Source organism: Lates calcarifer, linkage group LG18 (assembly GCF_001640805.2).
Source record: "Lates calcarifer isolate ASB-BC8 linkage group LG18, TLL_Latcal_v3, whole genome shotgun sequence".
Lineage (NCBI taxonomy): Eukaryota > Metazoa > Chordata > Actinopteri > Centropomidae > Lates > Lates calcarifer.
The window spans coordinates 6,740,699-6,760,409 of NC_066850.1; the positions used below are offsets into that span (position 1 = coordinate 6,740,699).

Sequence of the window (19,711 nt, forward strand, 5' to 3'; positions counted from 1 at the left end):
GGTAGCAAACTGCTCCAGTGAGTCTACTGTGCAGGCCAGTTCCATTAGCAGGAACATAATGTGCATTTCTATCACCAAATGGGCACGGTCTTAGTCAAACACTGGCAGAAAGGAGAAACGAGGCACAATGCCACACGAACTGTGATGAGGCTAAGTAATAAGTGGCAGCTGGGGATTAAGCAAAATGCATCTTGTGATTGTATAGTGTGTCTAAGAAGGATAAAATTAAAAAAATTAATTACAGCTTAAAGTGTCATGACATATATATAGTCATGATGATGATGTTATGGTAACGTGAATTTTTCTCCCATCAATTTTCTCTCAGATAGCTGTGGTTCATTACAGTGATGAGCCCCGAATTGAATTCCATCTAAGTGACTTCAAAGACAGAAACTCTGTGCTCCGGGCACTCAGGGCCCTTCGTTATGGAGGGGGTAACACTAAAACAGGTTAGTGACACTCACACAGTTTCCCTCTATTTGCCCTGTTTCCCTCTGGTACTGATGTCACAGCCTCTAACAGCTCATACTGGTGGCCAGAAAATACACTATTTTTGGCCACCATATACTGTGTTAATAGGGGCTGCTGACGTAGTTAGTTTCATGTGTGATAATCATTAAAAGAAATTGTCTCCTGTGCAGGACATATCTAAACAACTGTACAGATAGAAGTACCAAATTTGTTCTTTTCAGTAAAGATGATAGAAATGTATAGATATCAGCAAGTAACAGGATAAACTTCAGAAGAAAAGGCCACATTTAGTGTGAAAAACTAGTCCCATTCAATGAATAATTCACAAAAAATAATATATTGCTGTAGAATAAAACCTGTTTAAGCAGCTTTTGTATAGGAGTGTAACTATCAACATTACCAGTCTGCTGATTTCTGTCCTGATTTATTGATTCATTGTTTTGTCTATAAAATGTCAGAGAATTGTGAAAAATTGCAATCATACTTTCCAAAGTCCAGAACCCAAATGATATCTTTGGATGTCTTGTGCTGTATGACAAACAGCCTAGAACCCAAAAATAGTCAGTTTAAAATGACACAAAGAGAAGAAAGCAGCTAATCCCCACATTAGAGAAGCTATATCCAGAGTCTGTTTGGCATTTTTGAAAAATTACTGAAACAAATAATCTCTTATCAAAATAGTTGATTTGATTTCAGTTCTTCTTTCTTGTGTCTCCAGGGAAAGGTATCGGCTACGTTCTGCAGGAGCTGTTCCAGGAGTCTCTGGGGATGAGGCAGGATATGCCCCATGTTCTGGTTGTGATTACAGATGGCAGGGCCCAAGATGATGTGTTGCCACCGTCCAGAATTGCTCGAGCTCTAGGTTAGTCAGAGTAATTGTAAAGCTCCCAAATAGGGATTAAAAATTTTCTGACTGCGTATAGCAGAACAGTGTAATCCTCTGTCTGTATTATCATGTTTTCAATCTGTCTCTGTCTACAGGTGTCAGTGTCTTGGCAGTTGGAGTTTCTAATGCAGACATCGATGAGCTGAATAAAATAGCAGCTCCCACCACTTACAAGAATATCTTTTTCTCACCAACCTTTGATGACTTTCCTTCAATAGAGAGAGAATTTATCAATAGCATCTGTAGTGATGAACTCCTCTCTGAGTTCAAACTAAATGATGAGGTAAGATGAAAACAAAGTAAAACTATTGTCTGTCCAGTTATTTTCTTTCTTTCCTATTTCATCGAGATATCATTATTCAGTCACACTTTCAAACAACACCTTATATTCATGCATGCAATTTAAAACAACCCCAGCAGATTTGATGTGGTTGTTACTCATTAAGTACATGCTCCTACAGAAGAAGATGTGTAGTTGGGGTCACTCACACCACCTCTGGAGATGGTTAGGCATTCATGTGACCATGTACTGCATAATTATAAATACAGTGAACTGTTTTAATGCACATACAAAGACTTAGTAGGAGGAAACACTTCACCAGTTTTGACGTCAGAGCAGCAGGTGGTGTGACTGCAGCTGAAATCATCAGCCTTCTTCTTCTTATGCCAATTGACCAGTCCACAATGCATTCCTTTTTCCTCATACCCATTTTCAGTTCGCTCAGTTGGACACGCCAACTGAAGACCCAGAGGAGCTGCCTAAGCCTCAGGGTCCTTGCACCTCCCAGTGTATGAAGGTTGGTTCTTCAGAAATAAAAGCCTAGAAATAAATATTGTTCAAAAGCAGCACAATGTGTCTTTTCTTTATTTGCATCCTGGTTTAAACTTCACTGATGGGTGCTGACATATCTGAACCTCTGACATATCTGCTTTGATTAATGAGTTCCTCTCTTCATTGACAAACACCTATTAATCATATTATTTGTTTGTTTTCCCAGGGCCAGAAAGGTGAAAAGGTGAGTTAATTAAAACATGTTAAAGGTTAAATGTATTCATGAATACATGTAAAAAAAAAAAAAAAAAAAAAAAAAAAAAAACAGTGCTATTTATTTTGTGTAATCCTGCTCTTTCTTTCAGGGGGATGGTTTTGGTCTTGGAGGTCTGGTATGTTTTTTATCAAGTGTTCTACAGTATGGCATTGTTGGCATATTGTTGAGTCATAGACTAATAGTTTGTTTGAGGATCCTTTACACACATTGTCCTCTCACTGCCTTGCATTGTTAAATTAATTTAAATAACCAATAACAAATAATCAATGGTTTGTTTTGTTTATTTAGAGATTTAGGCAAAGCCCCGGACAGTATGATCCATTCACTTCCTCCAAAGGAGAGAAGGGAGAGAGGGTAAGAACATACACACACAAACACACACACATCATGCACTACAAAATCCAGTCACCCAAGTTACTTTTAAATGTTTTCTTAAAGTCCTTCCATTCATTAATTTCAAGGGATGGACCAAGGGTGCTGATGTGTTTGTTTAAATGTTCTTATTTTACATTTTAATGAAGTTACAGCACACTAAAAGAACCAAAAAACAACCATGTTAGATATGCAGATATGAGCTAATGACATAACAGTTCACAGTTGCCAGTTGCAGAGTTAGAATTGCTTTATAAATAAATGTAAAAGATCATCATCATGCTGAAACACAAACCTCTACTCCATGTTGAGTATTGACAGGTTCGCAAGTGATTAGATGCACACTATTTTGGGTGTGTAAATATGACACATCAGTGTGACTGATTAAGAAATAACTATAAATAAATAAACTGGAATCAGTTTCAGCAGAACCTCTGTCTTCGTAGGTTCAGTATATCAAATTACTCTTGTAATTACATTTTTCATTTTTACCTGTATCCAGTCTCATAACACTGCTGTGACTGTGTGTGGGTGAGCGTGGCTTTGCTGTGTTTGTCTGTTATTTTATTTTCCAGCTCAGACCATAATCTTTTAATTTGACAGGGACCTCCAGGAACAGATGGTATTCCTGGGTTGCCTGGACGACCGGGGAGAACTGGACCCCCAGGTTCTGCTGGCCAGCGGGTAACTAAATTCAGAACAACACAAAACTTCACACTGATGTGGTTAAAGTTTATTTTATTTAAATTTGATTCTGAAAATGGCATCTGTTTTTTTTTGTTGTTTGTTTGTTTGTTTGTGTTGTTTTTTTCAGGGCTCTCAAGGCATTCCAGGTGATATGGTAAGATCAAAATGACAAATACATTTATAACACTGAACCTTCTCTTGGATCATTAAAACTCATAGTTCCCTGATATCATGTCTTTGAATGTGATAAAATACCTTTGTACTGAAATATCAGTTCCCATTGTGGCTTTGCCTTTCTGCTATGGACCATCAGAATGAATATGAAAAGAGGAGATCAAAATAAGTATCAAAATTAACCTAAACTAAGTCACTGGAAAAGTTCTTAAACTTTTGATGTACTGTTTATACGCATTTGTTTAACAGTTGCTTTTCACATCTCTTTCCATGGCAGGGTCTTCCTGGACTCCCTGGTCCAAAGGGACAAAGAGGAGAGAGAGTAAGTCCAGCCTGAGCATTAAATGTACCTGTAGACTGATTTCTGTTCATGGCACAAAGAACAGATGTACTCTTTTCTGTTTCCCTATTAAAGTTTCTCTATGTTTTAACACAGGGAGAGCCTGGGTATGTTATAGCTGGCACGGACGCTAATTTCGTTCCTGGTCGAAAAGGAGAGCCGGGATCTTCAGTGAGTGCTTAGAAAAGAATCATTAAGAGATTTTCAATTGTAAACTTTTGGACAAATTAAACATTATTCACTTTACCACATGTTACAGGGTCCCCAGGGACCTCCTGGTGTACCAGGTGTCAATGGATCTCCAGGCCTGCCCGGCCAGCAAGGACCTCCAGGGTCACCAGGAATATCTATCAAGGTAACATTCAACCTTCCCAGAAAACACTGCAAACAGCAAAATGATCACCATTTATAGTAAGTAATGTCTAATTGTTGGCCTTACCCCCATATGATATTATATTTTTTAAAATATTATATTGTTTCCCTGCCGTGTCATGTCTCACAAAATAGTTAAAATACTTTGCATTGTTTTTACTGCTTGTACTTTGTAGGGTGATCCTGGGGAGCCGGGAGCAAAAGTAAGTATGACAGCTGTTTTGTATCAGTTCATTAGTTGTATTGAATGAATTACTTAAATTGGCTGTAATGTACAATGAGCTGAGATGCCTTACTTTAGTTTTACTTTAATAAACTTTGTCTTGCGTATTAGCCTATTTTTAAAGCCACAGAATCAGTTATTTAGTTATATAATGTGCACTGTTTCATTTTATATCTGATAATGCTTTCATTATTTTTGAAAGGGTTTACGTGGGAAGCAGGGCGTGAAAGGAGACAAAGGAGAGGCAGGAAAAGATGTAAGTGCATAGTTGATAAAATTATCGCTAGTGCCAAAACACACAGGGAAACACAAATAAAAGATGATTCAGAGTTGCCTTCTGAAAAAATCATTTGCATATTTTTAAGTGTTTTTCTCTCTTCTTTGTTTCTTTCTTGCTGTCTCTCACACACAAACTGTGACACACACACACACACATACGTGGAAACTGCTGTAGGGTATTGCAGGTTTGCCTGGTCCCATTGGCATAGATGGGGTACCAGGATTACCGGGTCAGAAAGGAGAGAAGGTAAAGTGTTAATCAAAAGATTACAACTTTGGAAGTTTGACTAAAAACATATGAACATGAGAAAGACTGCGTATCTCACCTGATAAATGTCTTTTCTTGCAGGGTGAAGAGGGCATTGGCATACAAGGTATTCAGGGTCCTCGTGGACAGCCGGGAGAGAAGGTACATCACCATGAACTTTGGAAAAAGATCAATCATGATGCAGAGTAATATCATTTTATTTAGGGAAGTAAAAGCAAACTTCATTCATAAAAGCCAGAGCTTGATTTCAGAGAATCAGGACCTGACGCTGCGAGTTCATTTTGGAAATGTTCCATTGACGATAAAAGGGAGGCTAAATTTGTAGATGTTTGTTTATTTTTCCACAGCTGCCTGAGCACTGCACTTTACCGGCAGAATAACAAGTTAATTGTGTTACGGGGCAGATTTGTAAAGTGGAACATGATTGTAATGGATGCATTAATATCAAACAACCATTTTAGTTTCACTGTATGAACCGTGTTGTTTTGCAGGGAAATATTGGCTTAACGGGACCAGTTGGCCCAAAGGTACCAAAACTTAATTTCAGCATAAAGTATGTGCATTCACTAAATGTGACATGTTTTAGCTGAATAACATTGTTTTACAATTCATCTTTTAAGGGTGATCGTGGAGAACAAGGAATCCAAGGAATCATTGGACCTCGGGTGTGCACTTTATCATTACCTCCTGTTGCTAGCAACGAGTTTCTGCATATTATAACCCCTGAAATGCATATGAATTAAACTTGGTCTAATGAGATGAAATCACACGTATTTAACTAAGGGTGATTATTGTGTAAGACTCAGTGATGAAAGGATTCAAAGCCAGTAATTTATTTGTACCTGCAGGGGAAGAAGGGATTCAAAGGGGAGCAAGGGGACAAGGTGAGATCATCCCACACACATGTCCACTCTTCCTTCATTAGGCTGAAAACATTTCCCTTTAATTAGTATAATGAAGTGAAAGTATGAGTCTGAGTCAGCCAAGACGCAGGCTAGAGGATGTTTGAATGAACACAAGCGTCACACTGGAATAATAATGTACGTATATGAATGTGTTCGTGCATGTGTGTGTTACATTGACAAATACTTTTTCTTCTTAGGGGGACCGAGGAGAGATGGGACCAATAGGACCACAAGGACCCACAGTAAGTGACAATACACATTTTAGCCAAATGAGGTTGACATATTGAAGTGCTGACACAAAATGTTCCAGTATATATGCATACTGCCTGAACACTAGAACACATCGTAATCTCCCACCTAAACCAACATCATAATAATTTCTTCCAGTGACTCACCTCGACATATTAAAATCCACTTTCTAATTTGATTACGAAGAAAGCCTGCGGCATATGCAATGTATTTATCTGGGACCAGCTGTGAAGACTGGTTGGGAAAGCCAGATACCGTATTTAATAAGTGTTTTCTAATGTCTCTACACAGACATCCAGATTGATAAATGAACAAATGAAGCATCTATTTTGGTCTAGGTACTCAAGATTAGGGACTATCAGAGATGGTAGTGATTACATACGATCGTGTGCCAAATTGTCAAACCTCAGTGGGTATCTTTTGCAAATGGGCCATTTTTTCCTACTTCACTGATTTTTAATTTCAGACAGCATAGTCCCTTGGAGGAGATTATCACAAAAAATGCGTCATGAGACCCATCTTCTTGTCCTTTGCACTACAATTTTCATTATTTCAATTCAAAAAGTTTAGCTTTGAAGATAACAGCGAATAAAGTGATGGTGCACAGAAACTATCCCGGGGTGATGGATAATGTTTTAGGGTATTTAGTAGTTATTACAGCTTACAGGCCATAAGAGGCCTTAACAGATAACCGCTATCTATCATAACAGAAATGGTAACACAGAAATACTTTACATCGACCTTGCTTTTTCTAGGGACTGACAGGGCCAGTGGGGTTAAAAGGAGATGAGGGTCCAAGAGGAGTTCCTGGAGATCCTGCCAAGGGTGTAAGAAAACTGTTTCACTCATTTAACCTTTATAAATGGGAATACTTGATACTCAGCATTTCCTCTTCTTTTTCCCATCACAACAGATAATTGGTCCAACTGGAAAAAAGGGTGCCAGGGTAAGTAACCAAATTTATTTTTTTAGCTTGTCCAGGAAAAAGTTTAGTGTGGCAGTGTGTACCACTGTGATTCACTTTATATTTATGTACACTCAGAAATGCATAACACATCCACAGTCTCTCAGAGTGTAATTTTATTTTACTTTTCAGCTGAAAATTAGGGGAAACTAAATATGAAAAAAAAAATATGAATGCATCTACTTCAAACTAGAAGAGCACTTATGTAAATGTGCGACTCTGTCACCGGTAAGAAGTTGATTGAGAAAATTGGTTTTCAGGACCTTTAAAAAAGCAGAACCTGATATTATGAGCTCTTCATACTTACGTATTTTACTGTAACTGTTGCCCTGAGTTGAAAATAGTCTGTACCAATTTGCTGAACATCACATGTATATAAACTGTTTATAAACTGAACTAAAGTCCATACTTGACCTTGGAAACAGCAGTTGACAAAACAGTCTCACCTGAAGGCCAGTTTAGTAGCTGTGTTTTAGCTTTCAATCATGTGACATGATCTTCATCAGCAGATGGAGATCGCCCAGTCTATTAAGTGCATTTTTATACTCAGTGTGAACACAATATGGCCCCTGACACCTGCAGGTCTCTTTGGATATGAGCTATGGATGTTCTTTTTTGTTTTTTTAGATTTTGGATCCTCCTACTGAGGTTTAACTCAACCAGTGAGATTACTCCTGCATCCAGATGACCTGTGCCTCCACAAAATATTTGCATAATTAAAACTTGAAACAGTCAGCAGTTGTTCTCATTGGTTTTCCACTCCGCTCGAATATAGATTGTTTTCCCAGAAACTCCCAGACGTTTTCCCAGAAAGACTGAAACTAATCAGGCTGTAATGTCACCTTGTTCAATTTTGTCACAATATATATATATATATATATATACATATATATATATGTAAGTTGCTTCCCTGTATTTATCTTAACTGGCTTGTAAGTCACACAGCCAGAGGGAAGTGATTTTCTTAATGTTTTGTTTTGTTGAAACATTGTTAATTAATTGTTCAGGGTATTCTTGCACTCTCAGATTCAGTCCTCTGGGTCTGCTTATCAAACACAATTAAGATTTTCTCTCATTAGCTTTTGCAGTGGGACTGAATGCTTCATTGAATGGGACCTCTTTAATCTCAGTCCACAGGGTGCCATTTAAAGTAAAGAGAGTTTAGTTTTGAAACTGTTGCGATAATTTAGCCTGGTGACCAGAATCACTGATTGAGTTTCTGTGCATGTGTCCATGTATGTGTACATTTTCTGTCAGGGAGACATCGGTCCAGTCGGCCCCACAGGTCCCCAGGGAATAAAGGGTGATCGCGGAGACAAAGGAGAAAAGGTTAATTGCGAGAAATGCTGCACATCATGCTTGAATGTAGTCATTTCTGATTCATGGAAGAATGGGGTAAATAGTCTTTAAATGTAGCAGAAATGTATATAAAAATACAGTATGTGTATTGTTTGTTTTGATGTGTATAGGGCAGTCCTGGTTTTGGAATTCCAGGACAGCAGGGACCAAAGGGAGAGAATGGCGAGAGGGTGAGTCACCTAAAAAGTGAAACAACTCATTTAACACTTTAACCTGTTGGTTGAAATAATAACAACTGTGGATTACTATTATGTTTTATCATTCACAGGGAAATGTTGGTTTGTCTGGAAAACCAGGACCAAAGGTAAGTGAATTTTGATTATATTGCAATGTGAAAGAGGTCACAAGTAGTGAGGAACCCACGGAGAATTAACAAAGACAAAGTTATCAAGAGGCTGAGGAACATATTGGAGCATTTAGCTGCTAAAAAGCCTGATATTTCCCTCACGGGTTGGTAGCTTTTGGTATGTAAAGAATGTATTGGAGTATTTGTTGAAAGTCCACTACAAATTTCCATTGCCAGTATCAAAAATCCTAAAACATACTTTAAAAAAACAAAACAAAACTGACTTTTACTGCCGTTTTTAATATGACAATGCCCATTTGTTTGTCCAGGGGCATGATGGTGCTAAAGGTGACAAAGGAAATATTGGATTACCCGGCAATCCTGGAGAACCAGGATTAAGAGGTAAAGATGTAAGTAAATCCTGAGTGGTTGTTACAGTAATGATACAAGTTTCCTGTATGACATAGAACAATTTAGCTTTTCTGGTTTATTTCTTTCAAGGGTTTATGTGGAATCCATAACATCAAAATAAAGCTCATAGTCTGAATTACAACATTCACAAGTTAGTGTGTGGTATGTACTGGTCAAAGGCCAGGAAAATGCCAATACAAATTCCTCCTCATTAGAGTTTCTGTGAATATGAAATGAGCTAGTCCTTTGTTCTGATATATACTGGATATGTTTGCACAGATAGCTAAATATTTACATTGTAATATTAGTGACAGTTATTATTAACTTTGTCTGTAGGGTGCATCTGGAACTAAAGGAGACCAAGGATTTAAGGTACAGTCAAGATGTTTACCTGCTGTTCTTGTTTATTTTGTCAGTCCATGTTTGAACATTTAAACAGGTTGCTTATGGTGTAATTCATAATTATGATAGTCATGTCCAGCACTGAAATTACTTAAAGTGATAAAATCATTTTGTCTTTTATAGGGTGAACAAGGACCACCTGGAGAGCCTGGTGACAGAGGAATCAGGGTATTTCTTTAGCTTTTTCCCAGACTGAAAGGCAGAAATATAATAAAAAATAAAAAGTAAAAACAACATATACATAAAAAGGCAAAAAAGTAGCACTAACATAAGCTGTCTTTTAATGACTGTACATTAAGACAAATTACCCTCCTAATCACCATCTGTGTCATAGCAAACAGCAAGTCCACATAAAGAGATTTTCAGGGGCACTTAGGCTCACAAGAGAATAATAATTAAATAATATTGTAGAAACAAAATGGAAATCTGCACACTGTATGGGCCAGATGGTCAGTTTGGTCAAAGACTTTGGCTTTGATTGCTACAGTGTGCAGCGGCTCACTGGCCCAGGTCAAAGTCAAAAAGTTTACACAGATGTGTTCACCACAACTCCGAGCGAGTCTCTCTCATTTCCAGTCTCAATCAGTTTGACAGCCATTACACTGAAGAGTGCTGTTAGTTTCATTCTCATCCTGGAGTTTAACCAAAATTTACGGGCTCCACTGTCTGCCAGGACTCTTGCTGAGCAGCAAACAAATTGGAGCAATTACTGTATACATACATATGCTCACTGCAGCATTTAATTCTGTATGTTTATTTTTGTATCTACTCTAACATCAATACAAAGCTCTTTTTGATTCCATTCTTATGGTTGATCAGGGTCCACTGGGGTTACCAGGACGACCAGGGGACCCGGGAGAAAAAGGAGATTCTGGGAAACCTGGGTTGCCAGTAAGTTCTTCACTTTGCTCTCTTTGCGGGTTATTTCTGTGTTAAGTGTAGGGAATCAGTATGCTCTGTAGAATGAATGTATACAGAAATCACTGCAATAATTCAGCTCAAATTCCACTATTTAAAGATAAGCTGTGATTCCTTTTTCTTTGTTGAAGGGTACTGATGGAAAGAAAGGCGACAAAGGAGAGCCAGTATGTTTGTATTCACCATCTCTCTCATTGACAAGCATGTTCATTGTTTCTCCTGGTTGATCGCCTTCTGATCATCCTTCTGTGTCAGTCTCCATGTCACATCTTCACAACCTGTTATCCTCCTGTGACTTCATGATTTTTGTTTCAGCGTATTCACTAATTAACTTTGGCTTTTAGTGTGTGCCACTCTTCGGTGCCCCCACTATTTTTCCTTTGTGTTGCAAATATGGATTGTGTTTATCAGTGTGACATTAGAGATTTTAACTGTGTTTTCTTGTGCTCTTCTTTTGATCGTGCCGCCGTTGTCACAAAGGGAAAACCTGGGCCTCCGGGAACACAAGTAAACAAATATTTATTATAATTTTTGACAGATTCTCATCAGTTCAGCCATGTTTGACAGAGGTATTCATTGTAACAAAACTCACAAAGAAAAGAAAAAAAACCCACTTCCCCATAAGACCATAGAAAATGAATGTCTGATCTCAATCATCTGAGAAAAATCAAGCTCACTTTTTTTTATTCCGTCCTCCAGATTGTTTCAGACAACAATATCCTGACCAGAGTGATCAAGGTAACTTGAAGAATAACATTCAGTATATTTTTTAAATTATTTTCTTATTAGGGAATTGAAATTTCTCTCTTTTCCTCTCCTCCAGGGTGAACCAGGAGAGCCTGGTCAGCCTGGGTTGAGAGGAGAAACAGGTCTGCCTGGACCACGAGTGAGTAGCCTGTCACTTGTTTCGCATGTCACAAGCATTGCTGATGAATACCATGAAAAGTACAGCAATCCCACAAAGTATCACATAGAATGATGGCAATAAACATAAGATGGTGGTTGTTGTAATTCTGCTGGCGTAAAACTTTTCCTGTTAATTTCCTCTTTTTCTATTTGATTTATAATTAAAACAAGTTGTCTGTTAATTGCTTAGTCAGGAGACAGAAGATTAATAAGCATTTTTAAAGTGCTAAACTGTGGTTCCAACTTCTCAAATGTGGCTCAAATGAGGCTTCATACAATAGTAAGTTGAATATCTTAGGGATTTGAGCTGAAGACAATTTACTAAACAATTTGCATTTTATAAACTTTTAGTAAAGAAAATTCTATGCATTTCGTTAATCAATAATGATAGTGATGGTGAGTTGATGATAATTAGCTGTAGTTAGATTTGTTGTTGTAGACTTGTTGCTCCTAGTTGGTATTTTTGTGGTTGGTCTATTTCTAATCTCTCAGATCTCAACTGACCTGATTGAAGCTCCAACTGCATGAATCCCTTGAATTACAAATCATCACTTCACATCAATCATCTGTCTCTTCCCACAGGGTCCTGAAGGTAAACCAGGCTTACCAGGATCATCTGTGGTATGTGTGTATCTTATAGAACATGTCTGTTGTCATACTGTTTGTATCATTGTGATTTACAGTTGTTAAAAATGTATATATTTGCTTGCAGGGTGGTTCTGGAAGAGATGGACTTGATGGTTTACCAGGGAAACCAGGAGTGAAGGTTATTAAAAGTTATGCATGCAATTATATGTGCATCATTAAAATCTGCCCATGTGAATGACACTGATGCAGCTTACTCACAAGATGTTTCATAACAACTTGCAGGGTGAACCTGGCCAAAAGGGTGAGCCTGGTTTGGTGAGTGTTATTTTTTAACAGTGCGCTGTATGCAATTTTACTGTTCATACATAATTAACAACCCATGTGGGGAAAGTGTTCGAATATGATGAACCAAGCTGCGTAATCAAAACACTGATTATGAATATGACAGAACATAAAAGCTTCTTGTTAAATAGTCGTGTGAATTACACTATATTATCTCACCTACGCAGATACATTTATAAAAGGACAAGCTATGATGCTGTCACACTCTTTGCATCTCTATGTATGCATTTTAACTCAGATATTTTATTGCACTTTTGTTTCAACTGCCCATGCACATTACATGTTTTATGTTTTTGTTGCGATGCTTTTATCATGGTGAAGTGTTTTAAAGAAGCCAAATGTGTTTTTGTTTGTGTGTTCAGAGGGGCGAAAAAGGAGACCAGGGCAGGGTTGGGATTGCAGGAATGCCTGGCTTACCTGGAACTCCAGTGAGTATCGTTCTGACGTTACCTGTTCATCCTTTATATGTTTCTAATGGTTACAGTCAGTGCCGGAGTCAACAATTAAGGCAACAGAACAAAATATATTGTTGTTTCAGGAATGTAATTAGCATGAGCCTTCCGTTTTTCCACCTTAATGATCAAGCTGAAAAAATATCTCTGTGATTTCCTCTTCTCTACAGGGGAGACCTGGCATCGATGGGAAGAGGGGCCTGCCAGGAAAAGATGTGAGGAACAAATTTCATCTAACAGTTACAGCACTGTGTGATACCAGCTGGATTACTGATATGCTTAATGTGCTAATTATTTTGGCATTTTAGCTATTTTTCGGTAAACAATTGACATGTATTTTTCTTTCACAGGGAGAAAGGGGACCGAAAGGAGATGATGGCAAAAAGGTCCTTGAAATGTATTGCAACCAACTAAAACATTTATGAAACTATATTGATTACACATTTTAACTTTCCTCTCAATTCCAGGGGGACAAGGGAGACACTGGTGAAAATGTAAGTGGTGCTGAAATTTAAAAAAAAATCTTTGTGAGAAAATTGAGGTTGCAACTTTTAATGTTTTTGCTCTTTCACAGGGTAAAGATGGCAGTAAGGGGGAACCAGGACCTCCGGGTTTGCCTGGTAGGCAAGTGCTCGTCACTCCAGAGGTAAAAGTGATCATTTCTCAATTAAAGCATTAAGTGATGTATATCAGGTTGTACCTTTAATTATTATTACTTTGGCTCATTTCTGAAAAACACCAAAAAGACCTGCCTGGCAGTCTAACTTTACTGATTTTTACATGGATCTATCAACAGGGTGCCACCATTGACGAAATCCGACAAGCATTTCCAATCCCAATGGGTCCTCCAGGAGCTACTGTGAGTTTGATGCCTTACACACAACATTCTTCTACATATTTATAGCTCATGAATAACAACACATCATTTCAGCTATTGCACGGCATAATCCATATTTTGCCTGCATGGTGTCTGAGTCATCATTCAGCGATGACAATGGTGCTTTTATTGTGGATTGCGATGTGTTGTGCCATTATCTGCGAACAGATGTGGCGAGCTTGATGTCATGCATTGTAGATGCATGTTCCAATGTCTTGCTTATCTGTTTCTGTGTGTTTAGGGTTCACCAGGAATGAAGGTAAGATAATAATGGGGTTTATATTAAAGTAGAGTAAAAAAAATGTATTTTATTAGTTTTGTAACACATTTGTCTTTTTTTGCAGGGTGATAAAGGAGAAAGTGGCATCAAAGGAGAGAAGGTAGTGCTGATCTGTGTTATCCCTCAAAAATACATGTATATTGAAATGTAAATTACATTTGCTTTCATGTTTTCGAAGGGCGATGCTGGAGCTCCTGGAAAATCTATTGGGATGAAGGTGAATACAGGATACAGTAATTCCTCCACTGGGATAAATGTTCTCATTTTGCATTATAAAGTCTTTGAGCAACATATTTTCCCTCTTTTTTAGGACATTGAAATAATGTTTGAAGCCTATGGCATAAGGGTGAGCTCTGAGCATAACATTGTATATATTTCTGGGATTGACATATTATGTTAATAGTATCCCAGTTTGACCCTCTGAATAAAAACTTTTTTTTCTCAGCTGCCTTTGCTGAAGGCTTTGATTGACAGGCTGCTGCAGGATGGAGTAGAGGAGCTGCTTCATGTGCTCGGCACCACCAAGAAAACAAAAGAAAACACAGGCACTCACACCTCCAACGTCATCACTGAGTACACAGTACGTAAACTAAAAAAGTGCATGTGTGAGTGTTGATTAATAAATAGTGGTGAGTTCATTCACTGCATCAACATTAGTTTTTAATGTACCCTAGAAAAATGTATTTTGATATACAGTACTGAAAGTAGAGCAGTTTTAAAAGTGCTTGTGTCCTCTTGACAGAGTCCAGTAAAATTTGACCTTGCCAGCCAGCAGCTGTCAGAGTTGGACATCACTGAAGACCCAGATGTAGACAGCCAGTTCCCAAAATCTTTGTCAGTTGTAAGTAACCTCAGAAGGTCCATGTTGAGCCTTGAAATATTCTCCCTCTTGCCAATTCTTATTCATTTATACCGGCACTCCAGCAACATTTGTAGAGTCTAAACTTTATCATGGGAGCATCACACCTTCTTCAGGGTCATCATACATCACAAAGGACATTTAAGTAAGATGAATAAAACAGTTAATGGATGACAGACGTGTAGGTGAAGCTAAACCAGAAATCTCTACCCTAATTATATCACACCATAACATCATCTGCTGTCATCTGCCTCCTATATGATGTGTTTGATGTCTGTGTGGGTTTCTTTCTATTAGATTACACACACATTTTCACCCACACTGCACTGTATATTGGCACTAATATGCTATTACCTAAAGTGGAAGCTACTGGTCCAAAACAGTGCTTTTTGTTATATAATTCTGTTCTTTGATGTGAAGGAGCCTTTAAATGAAACTGCAGAGGGTCCTACTTCATGGACTGGCATCACACAAAGTGGAGAGCAGGAGCTCAACAGGACTGAGACCAAGTTGAAGGGATCCACAGGGAAGAAGACAGTAGATGGAGACAGTGATGAAGTGTCTTCAGTAAAAATGAACCTGACTGTTGTCAGCTCTACTTTCAATTATACTACTGCCCAGGAGGTAAGGATATTTTACAATTAAGTATGCCAACTTTAAATTTACAATTCTACCAAACTACCAAAAACATGCTGAGCATGTTACACATTTTTCTATAATTTTCTCTTTATCTCTTGTATGTATCCTCCTCCTCTACATCTGACACATAAAGAGAGAAAATAGTCCAAGAAGTTGTGTTGAAAAAAGTTAGTGTCAGAAAGAGTTTGCGTTGTCTAGTATTTATGTTCAGTTTATTTTCAAAACATCAGTAAACTTATTAACCTGTGTATGTCAGACAGTTTCAGATTTACCTGAAACTGTGGTGGACACAGTTCTCCTCACTCAGGAAGACTCTCTGAAGAAGAATTCAGGTCAAAAGAAGAAGAATAGGGAACGGGGAAAGGTAAAGCTACCATGGTCATCCTATCAATAACTTGGTTTGGCCCTGACTGATCGAAGACAAGCATGAGTATTCTTTAATACATTAGATATAACATAAAACATAAAATACTCCTGGGGTCCTTTTAACAGGTATAGTTATGGTTCTTGATTGATTGATTGATAACTTACATTTTTACTATTAAAGGACCATACTAGTGTTTCATGTTTTAGCTCAGCCTTCCTACCTTAATCATTTACTGATTACAGTTCATGCAGCTTCAATATGAAAATCAACGTACAGATACTTGATACTTGCTTGATGTAATAAAGCGTGACAAGAAACATTTTGTGGCCTTGCCTTGTTTAGGGACCAGCTGGCTTATCTACCTAAAAAAAAGTCTCTCTAAGATGATTTTTATGGCTAATTCGTCCTTTATCAAATGAACCATTTGTTCTTTAAATATAGACACATAATAATAATTTCATAAAACATCAAAAATCAGCAGCTGTCTGGATCAGTCTAGGCAAGGCCAGTGGAATGGGACTATAATGGAATCTAATGAGAAAATCTTAGCGATTAAAGTGTACGCCTGTTTGTGTATATTTGTAGTAAATGGGTTGAAACATGCAAAACTGCCTGTGTGGTCCTATAAATGCAAATAGGTCTAAACCATTGAAACTTTTTTTTTTTACTTTAACACAAAGGGATCCTAAACATCTTTATTTAAAGGTGCTGCATTAATTTTTGATATTCATTAACTACTTATTCTGCTATTAAATATCTCCTTAAACTTATATTATCAACTCATAGTTTCATACTTGATCATCAACAACTTCTGAAGCATGGGAAACCTTTATGTTTTTGTTTTCTCTCTGACTTTGAACTTAACTAGGGCAAAGGAAATAAAGGACGACATAAGAGGCAGAGACAGCGCCTGGTAAATGTCCTTGAAGGGGTCAAACTAAACCTGGAGACTTAACTTCACTTTTTCCCCGACTAAACACAAACAAACCAATTAACACCACGCCATCTCACCCTGCAGAGCGTAACCACGTAACACTGGCTATTGCTAACATGACATTAATAGTGTAAAGATAACTGCTTTAATCAGTACTAAAATGTTTCAGAAACATAACCATAATAAATTAACATTTTTAAAATATTGCAAACAGAATTAACCAGTTACATTATATACATGGTGTGGCAAGAAAAACTAAAAGCATGCATTTGTCCATGTGCTTCTCATTATATTGATAGCAGTTCTGATAAATCTGATTAATGGGTTGCTGTGTAATCGCTTGGCATTGTTGTCTCCCAGTCTTTCACACAAATTATAAATGATGAGCTGTAACAGTATCTACTTGTAATTACTGTCATTTTATCTTTATCCAAAGACAAGTGAAGAGAACAAACAAGAAGAAGAAGAAGAGGAGTTTTATAATGGTGAAGAATACAGTTATGAATACGAGGTAGGCTGCTGCTGCAGTGAATGACTAATTCATGCACTGTGGGAAACTTCAATTTAAAGTGATGATTGATGACGTGGGGTTGTTACAGATTTGGAGCATTGTCATTGTGGGTGCCTTCCTGTTAACAGCCTTGTCAAACTCATAATCAAATTTCTTTTTTTTTTAATAGCAGCATCTCTAGGGACTGAAATATATCTGTGCCCACATAAAACACTGGAGAGAGTTGATTAATGACACACCCACTATCTGAACTAATTATTAAGAATGAATTAGTTTGTCATTACAGCCCACTGCATCTGCTCTGCACATCACCCAAAAGAATGCCTGTGGGTTGGGAGCATTTAAAAGTTATGATGAAATTATTTTTTTAATGTTTTTCGAAACAGGAAGAACTTTCCACAGATGACCCCTCAGTCTTGCAGGAGAGCAGAGAGGTATTTGCTTCAAACAGCATGCGCTCATCTGTTCCAGCTGCTCTGGGTAAAAATGTTATGATTCATTTTTAACGTAAAATATGTCCCATGTTTTTTATCATATGCAGCTTGAAGTCCAAACAGAGGAATTCCCTCATCCGGCGGATAAAAAGGTGAGCATTAATAATTGTGCATCCCAGATAATAACAAAAACTCATTCATTGTTGCAAGACTGCACTCTGATGGAGAGAGGGCAGAGACAGCTGAGCTCAGTTATGCACTGCTCTGAGGTTCCTGAAGAATAATAATATATTTATGCTGTTTTCATCTGTGTAGGAGGAACAATTACCCACTCACAGTCCTCTCCAGTCAGAAACATCAGCAGACACCTCCAGTCATCCTCTGACTTCCTCCTCAGACAGAGAAACAGACGCACAGGTGAAAGGACACTTGATGTATGCTTCAAAGTGCATGGAAATCCAAGTGCAGCTCATTTAGTGACACGCAACTTGTAGCAGTCTTCTTTGTCAAAACCTGGCACTTACATTACCCATAATGCAACTCAACCAACAGTTTGAGAGAGAGATTTGGGTGTATTATGCTAGTTGTGGCTAATTTAGCTTCGAGCCTCTAGCATCCAGCAGAGATGTTTGATGCTGGAGGAATCCACTGCCAACTCAAATGACATCACAATTTCTCTCTCTGGAAGAACAAAATGCTTTATACAACTTGTTTCACAAATGCAATAGTACTGACAAACAGCTGGAAATAGACTGGAGTATCCAGCCTCTAAATAAATACACTTTTTATTAAACCAGCATTAAAGCCTGGTGGGTCTTATAGGGAATTCATACATTTGTATCCCATATCTGCATTGATGGATGGGTTGAATTCAGATGAACATATTTATTTTTTAATGTCTAAGTGACGTTTGATTTTTCTCCCCCTAGGCTGTCTTGACAACCACAGAGCCACTATCTCAACCCATGGAGGATATAGAAAAGGTATTAGAGGCAGCTGGTCTTGTTGCTGCTTATTGGAAATGTCACATACAGATTTTTACCTGTATGAAGTGGTATTTTCACTGTCACATGCTCATTTGCTCTTTGTTGTTATGACCAGGATGAAGTGTCTCTGCCAACACCTCCTCTCACAACAGAAGAACCAGACAAGGTAGAGTTTTGATTTTAAATTGAACAGGCTTGTATCTTGCATGCCTTGGAATGCAAAGCTCTTTTACTTGCACCTAACACAAGAGGCCTGAAAGTGATGAGCAAGTGGTCAAAGAAATTGAAAGATGGGCTTCACCCTGTCATAATATTTGATACAGCATAAGCACTTGGCATCATTTTAAGACCTTTTGTTCTTCCTACTTCCTGTAAAAGATTTCACCAGTGCAAAAAGGTGCACGTTTGTATACGGCTAAAGCGAATACAATGGGAATGGAAACACGGCTACGTAGTTTTTACATTTTTCATAATACATGGACATTGACGAAGCATGAGACAGGACAGCATTTTTAAGCAGCATGCTTTGAGCATGATTTCTCTAAAGCTTGTCTGAATGGGAATGAGAAGAAATACAAGATTCTGAGTGAATTACTGACAAAAAAAAAAAAAAAAAAAGATTCAGGGGAGTTACTTTTAATACTTTCTCTCTCTCATTTCTTTAAACAGGACATCTCTTAATTCCCAAGAGACTGTGACTATAGAGTGTTAAGCATTCATAAGAAAGCACACACTCCATGGAGAGTGTGATAAACTGTGAACTGTATTGCTGGCTGAGGAGCCCCGAACCTGATCCAACGTTTCATGAGCACGGGGACGTTTTCACTCAGCGACGATCTCACTCGCCCAAAGCCACGGCCATAACAAAATTCATTTCCTGTACCTGGGGCTTTGTCTAGTGGAGCCAGGCGCCACTGTTAA

General features: G+C 38.0%; 1 protein-coding gene across 1 annotated transcript in view; it reads left to right on the top strand.

The window, feature by feature from the left end:
• Window positions 1–19,711, top strand: part of col7a1l (collagen type VII alpha 1-like) — a 57,517-nt gene that overhangs the window by 21,958 nt on the left and 15,848 nt on the right. The window contains exons 23-79 of the mRNA XM_018671024.2: window positions 326–449; window positions 1,190–1,333; window positions 1,453–1,640; window positions 2,074–2,154; window positions 2,356–2,373; window positions 2,495–2,521; window positions 2,695–2,760; window positions 3,382–3,462; window positions 3,593–3,619; window positions 3,917–3,961; window positions 4,076–4,150; window positions 4,239–4,334; window positions 4,528–4,554; window positions 4,777–4,830; window positions 5,029–5,100; window positions 5,203–5,262; window positions 5,613–5,648; window positions 5,742–5,786; window positions 5,970–6,005; window positions 6,224–6,268; window positions 7,031–7,102; window positions 7,189–7,221; window positions 8,497–8,568; window positions 8,709–8,768; window positions 8,867–8,902; window positions 9,214–9,294; window positions 9,632–9,667; window positions 9,821–9,865; window positions 10,517–10,588; window positions 10,747–10,782; window positions 11,096–11,122; window positions 11,315–11,353; window positions 11,439–11,501; window positions 12,104–12,142; window positions 12,234–12,287; window positions 12,392–12,424; window positions 12,814–12,879; window positions 13,074–13,118; window positions 13,254–13,289; window positions 13,371–13,397; window positions 13,478–13,549; window positions 13,700–13,762; window positions 14,022–14,039; window positions 14,125–14,160; window positions 14,239–14,277; window positions 14,371–14,406; window positions 14,506–14,640; window positions 14,803–14,901; window positions 15,340–15,543; window positions 15,815–15,922; window positions 16,794–16,838; window positions 17,296–17,370; window positions 17,757–17,804; window positions 17,912–17,956; window positions 18,120–18,221; window positions 18,734–18,787; window positions 18,906–18,956. Coding sequence (XP_018526540.1) covers window positions 326–449; window positions 1,190–1,333; window positions 1,453–1,640; window positions 2,074–2,154; window positions 2,356–2,373; window positions 2,495–2,521; window positions 2,695–2,760; window positions 3,382–3,462; window positions 3,593–3,619; window positions 3,917–3,961; window positions 4,076–4,150; window positions 4,239–4,334; window positions 4,528–4,554; window positions 4,777–4,830; window positions 5,029–5,100; window positions 5,203–5,262; window positions 5,613–5,648; window positions 5,742–5,786; window positions 5,970–6,005; window positions 6,224–6,268; window positions 7,031–7,102; window positions 7,189–7,221; window positions 8,497–8,568; window positions 8,709–8,768; window positions 8,867–8,902; window positions 9,214–9,294; window positions 9,632–9,667; window positions 9,821–9,865; window positions 10,517–10,588; window positions 10,747–10,782; window positions 11,096–11,122; window positions 11,315–11,353; window positions 11,439–11,501; window positions 12,104–12,142; window positions 12,234–12,287; window positions 12,392–12,424; window positions 12,814–12,879; window positions 13,074–13,118; window positions 13,254–13,289; window positions 13,371–13,397; window positions 13,478–13,549; window positions 13,700–13,762; window positions 14,022–14,039; window positions 14,125–14,160; window positions 14,239–14,277; window positions 14,371–14,406; window positions 14,506–14,640; window positions 14,803–14,901; window positions 15,340–15,543; window positions 15,815–15,922; window positions 16,794–16,838; window positions 17,296–17,370; window positions 17,757–17,804; window positions 17,912–17,956; window positions 18,120–18,221; window positions 18,734–18,787; window positions 18,906–18,956 — 3,549 coding nt within the window. The remainder of the gene's footprint in view (window positions 1–325; window positions 450–1,189; window positions 1,334–1,452; window positions 1,641–2,073; window positions 2,155–2,355; window positions 2,374–2,494; window positions 2,522–2,694; window positions 2,761–3,381; window positions 3,463–3,592; window positions 3,620–3,916; window positions 3,962–4,075; window positions 4,151–4,238; window positions 4,335–4,527; window positions 4,555–4,776; window positions 4,831–5,028; window positions 5,101–5,202; window positions 5,263–5,612; window positions 5,649–5,741; window positions 5,787–5,969; window positions 6,006–6,223; window positions 6,269–7,030; window positions 7,103–7,188; window positions 7,222–8,496; window positions 8,569–8,708; window positions 8,769–8,866; window positions 8,903–9,213; window positions 9,295–9,631; window positions 9,668–9,820; window positions 9,866–10,516; window positions 10,589–10,746; window positions 10,783–11,095; window positions 11,123–11,314; window positions 11,354–11,438; window positions 11,502–12,103; window positions 12,143–12,233; window positions 12,288–12,391; window positions 12,425–12,813; window positions 12,880–13,073; window positions 13,119–13,253; window positions 13,290–13,370; window positions 13,398–13,477; window positions 13,550–13,699; window positions 13,763–14,021; window positions 14,040–14,124; window positions 14,161–14,238; window positions 14,278–14,370; window positions 14,407–14,505; window positions 14,641–14,802; window positions 14,902–15,339; window positions 15,544–15,814; window positions 15,923–16,793; window positions 16,839–17,295; window positions 17,371–17,756; window positions 17,805–17,911; window positions 17,957–18,119; window positions 18,222–18,733; window positions 18,788–18,905; window positions 18,957–19,711) is intronic.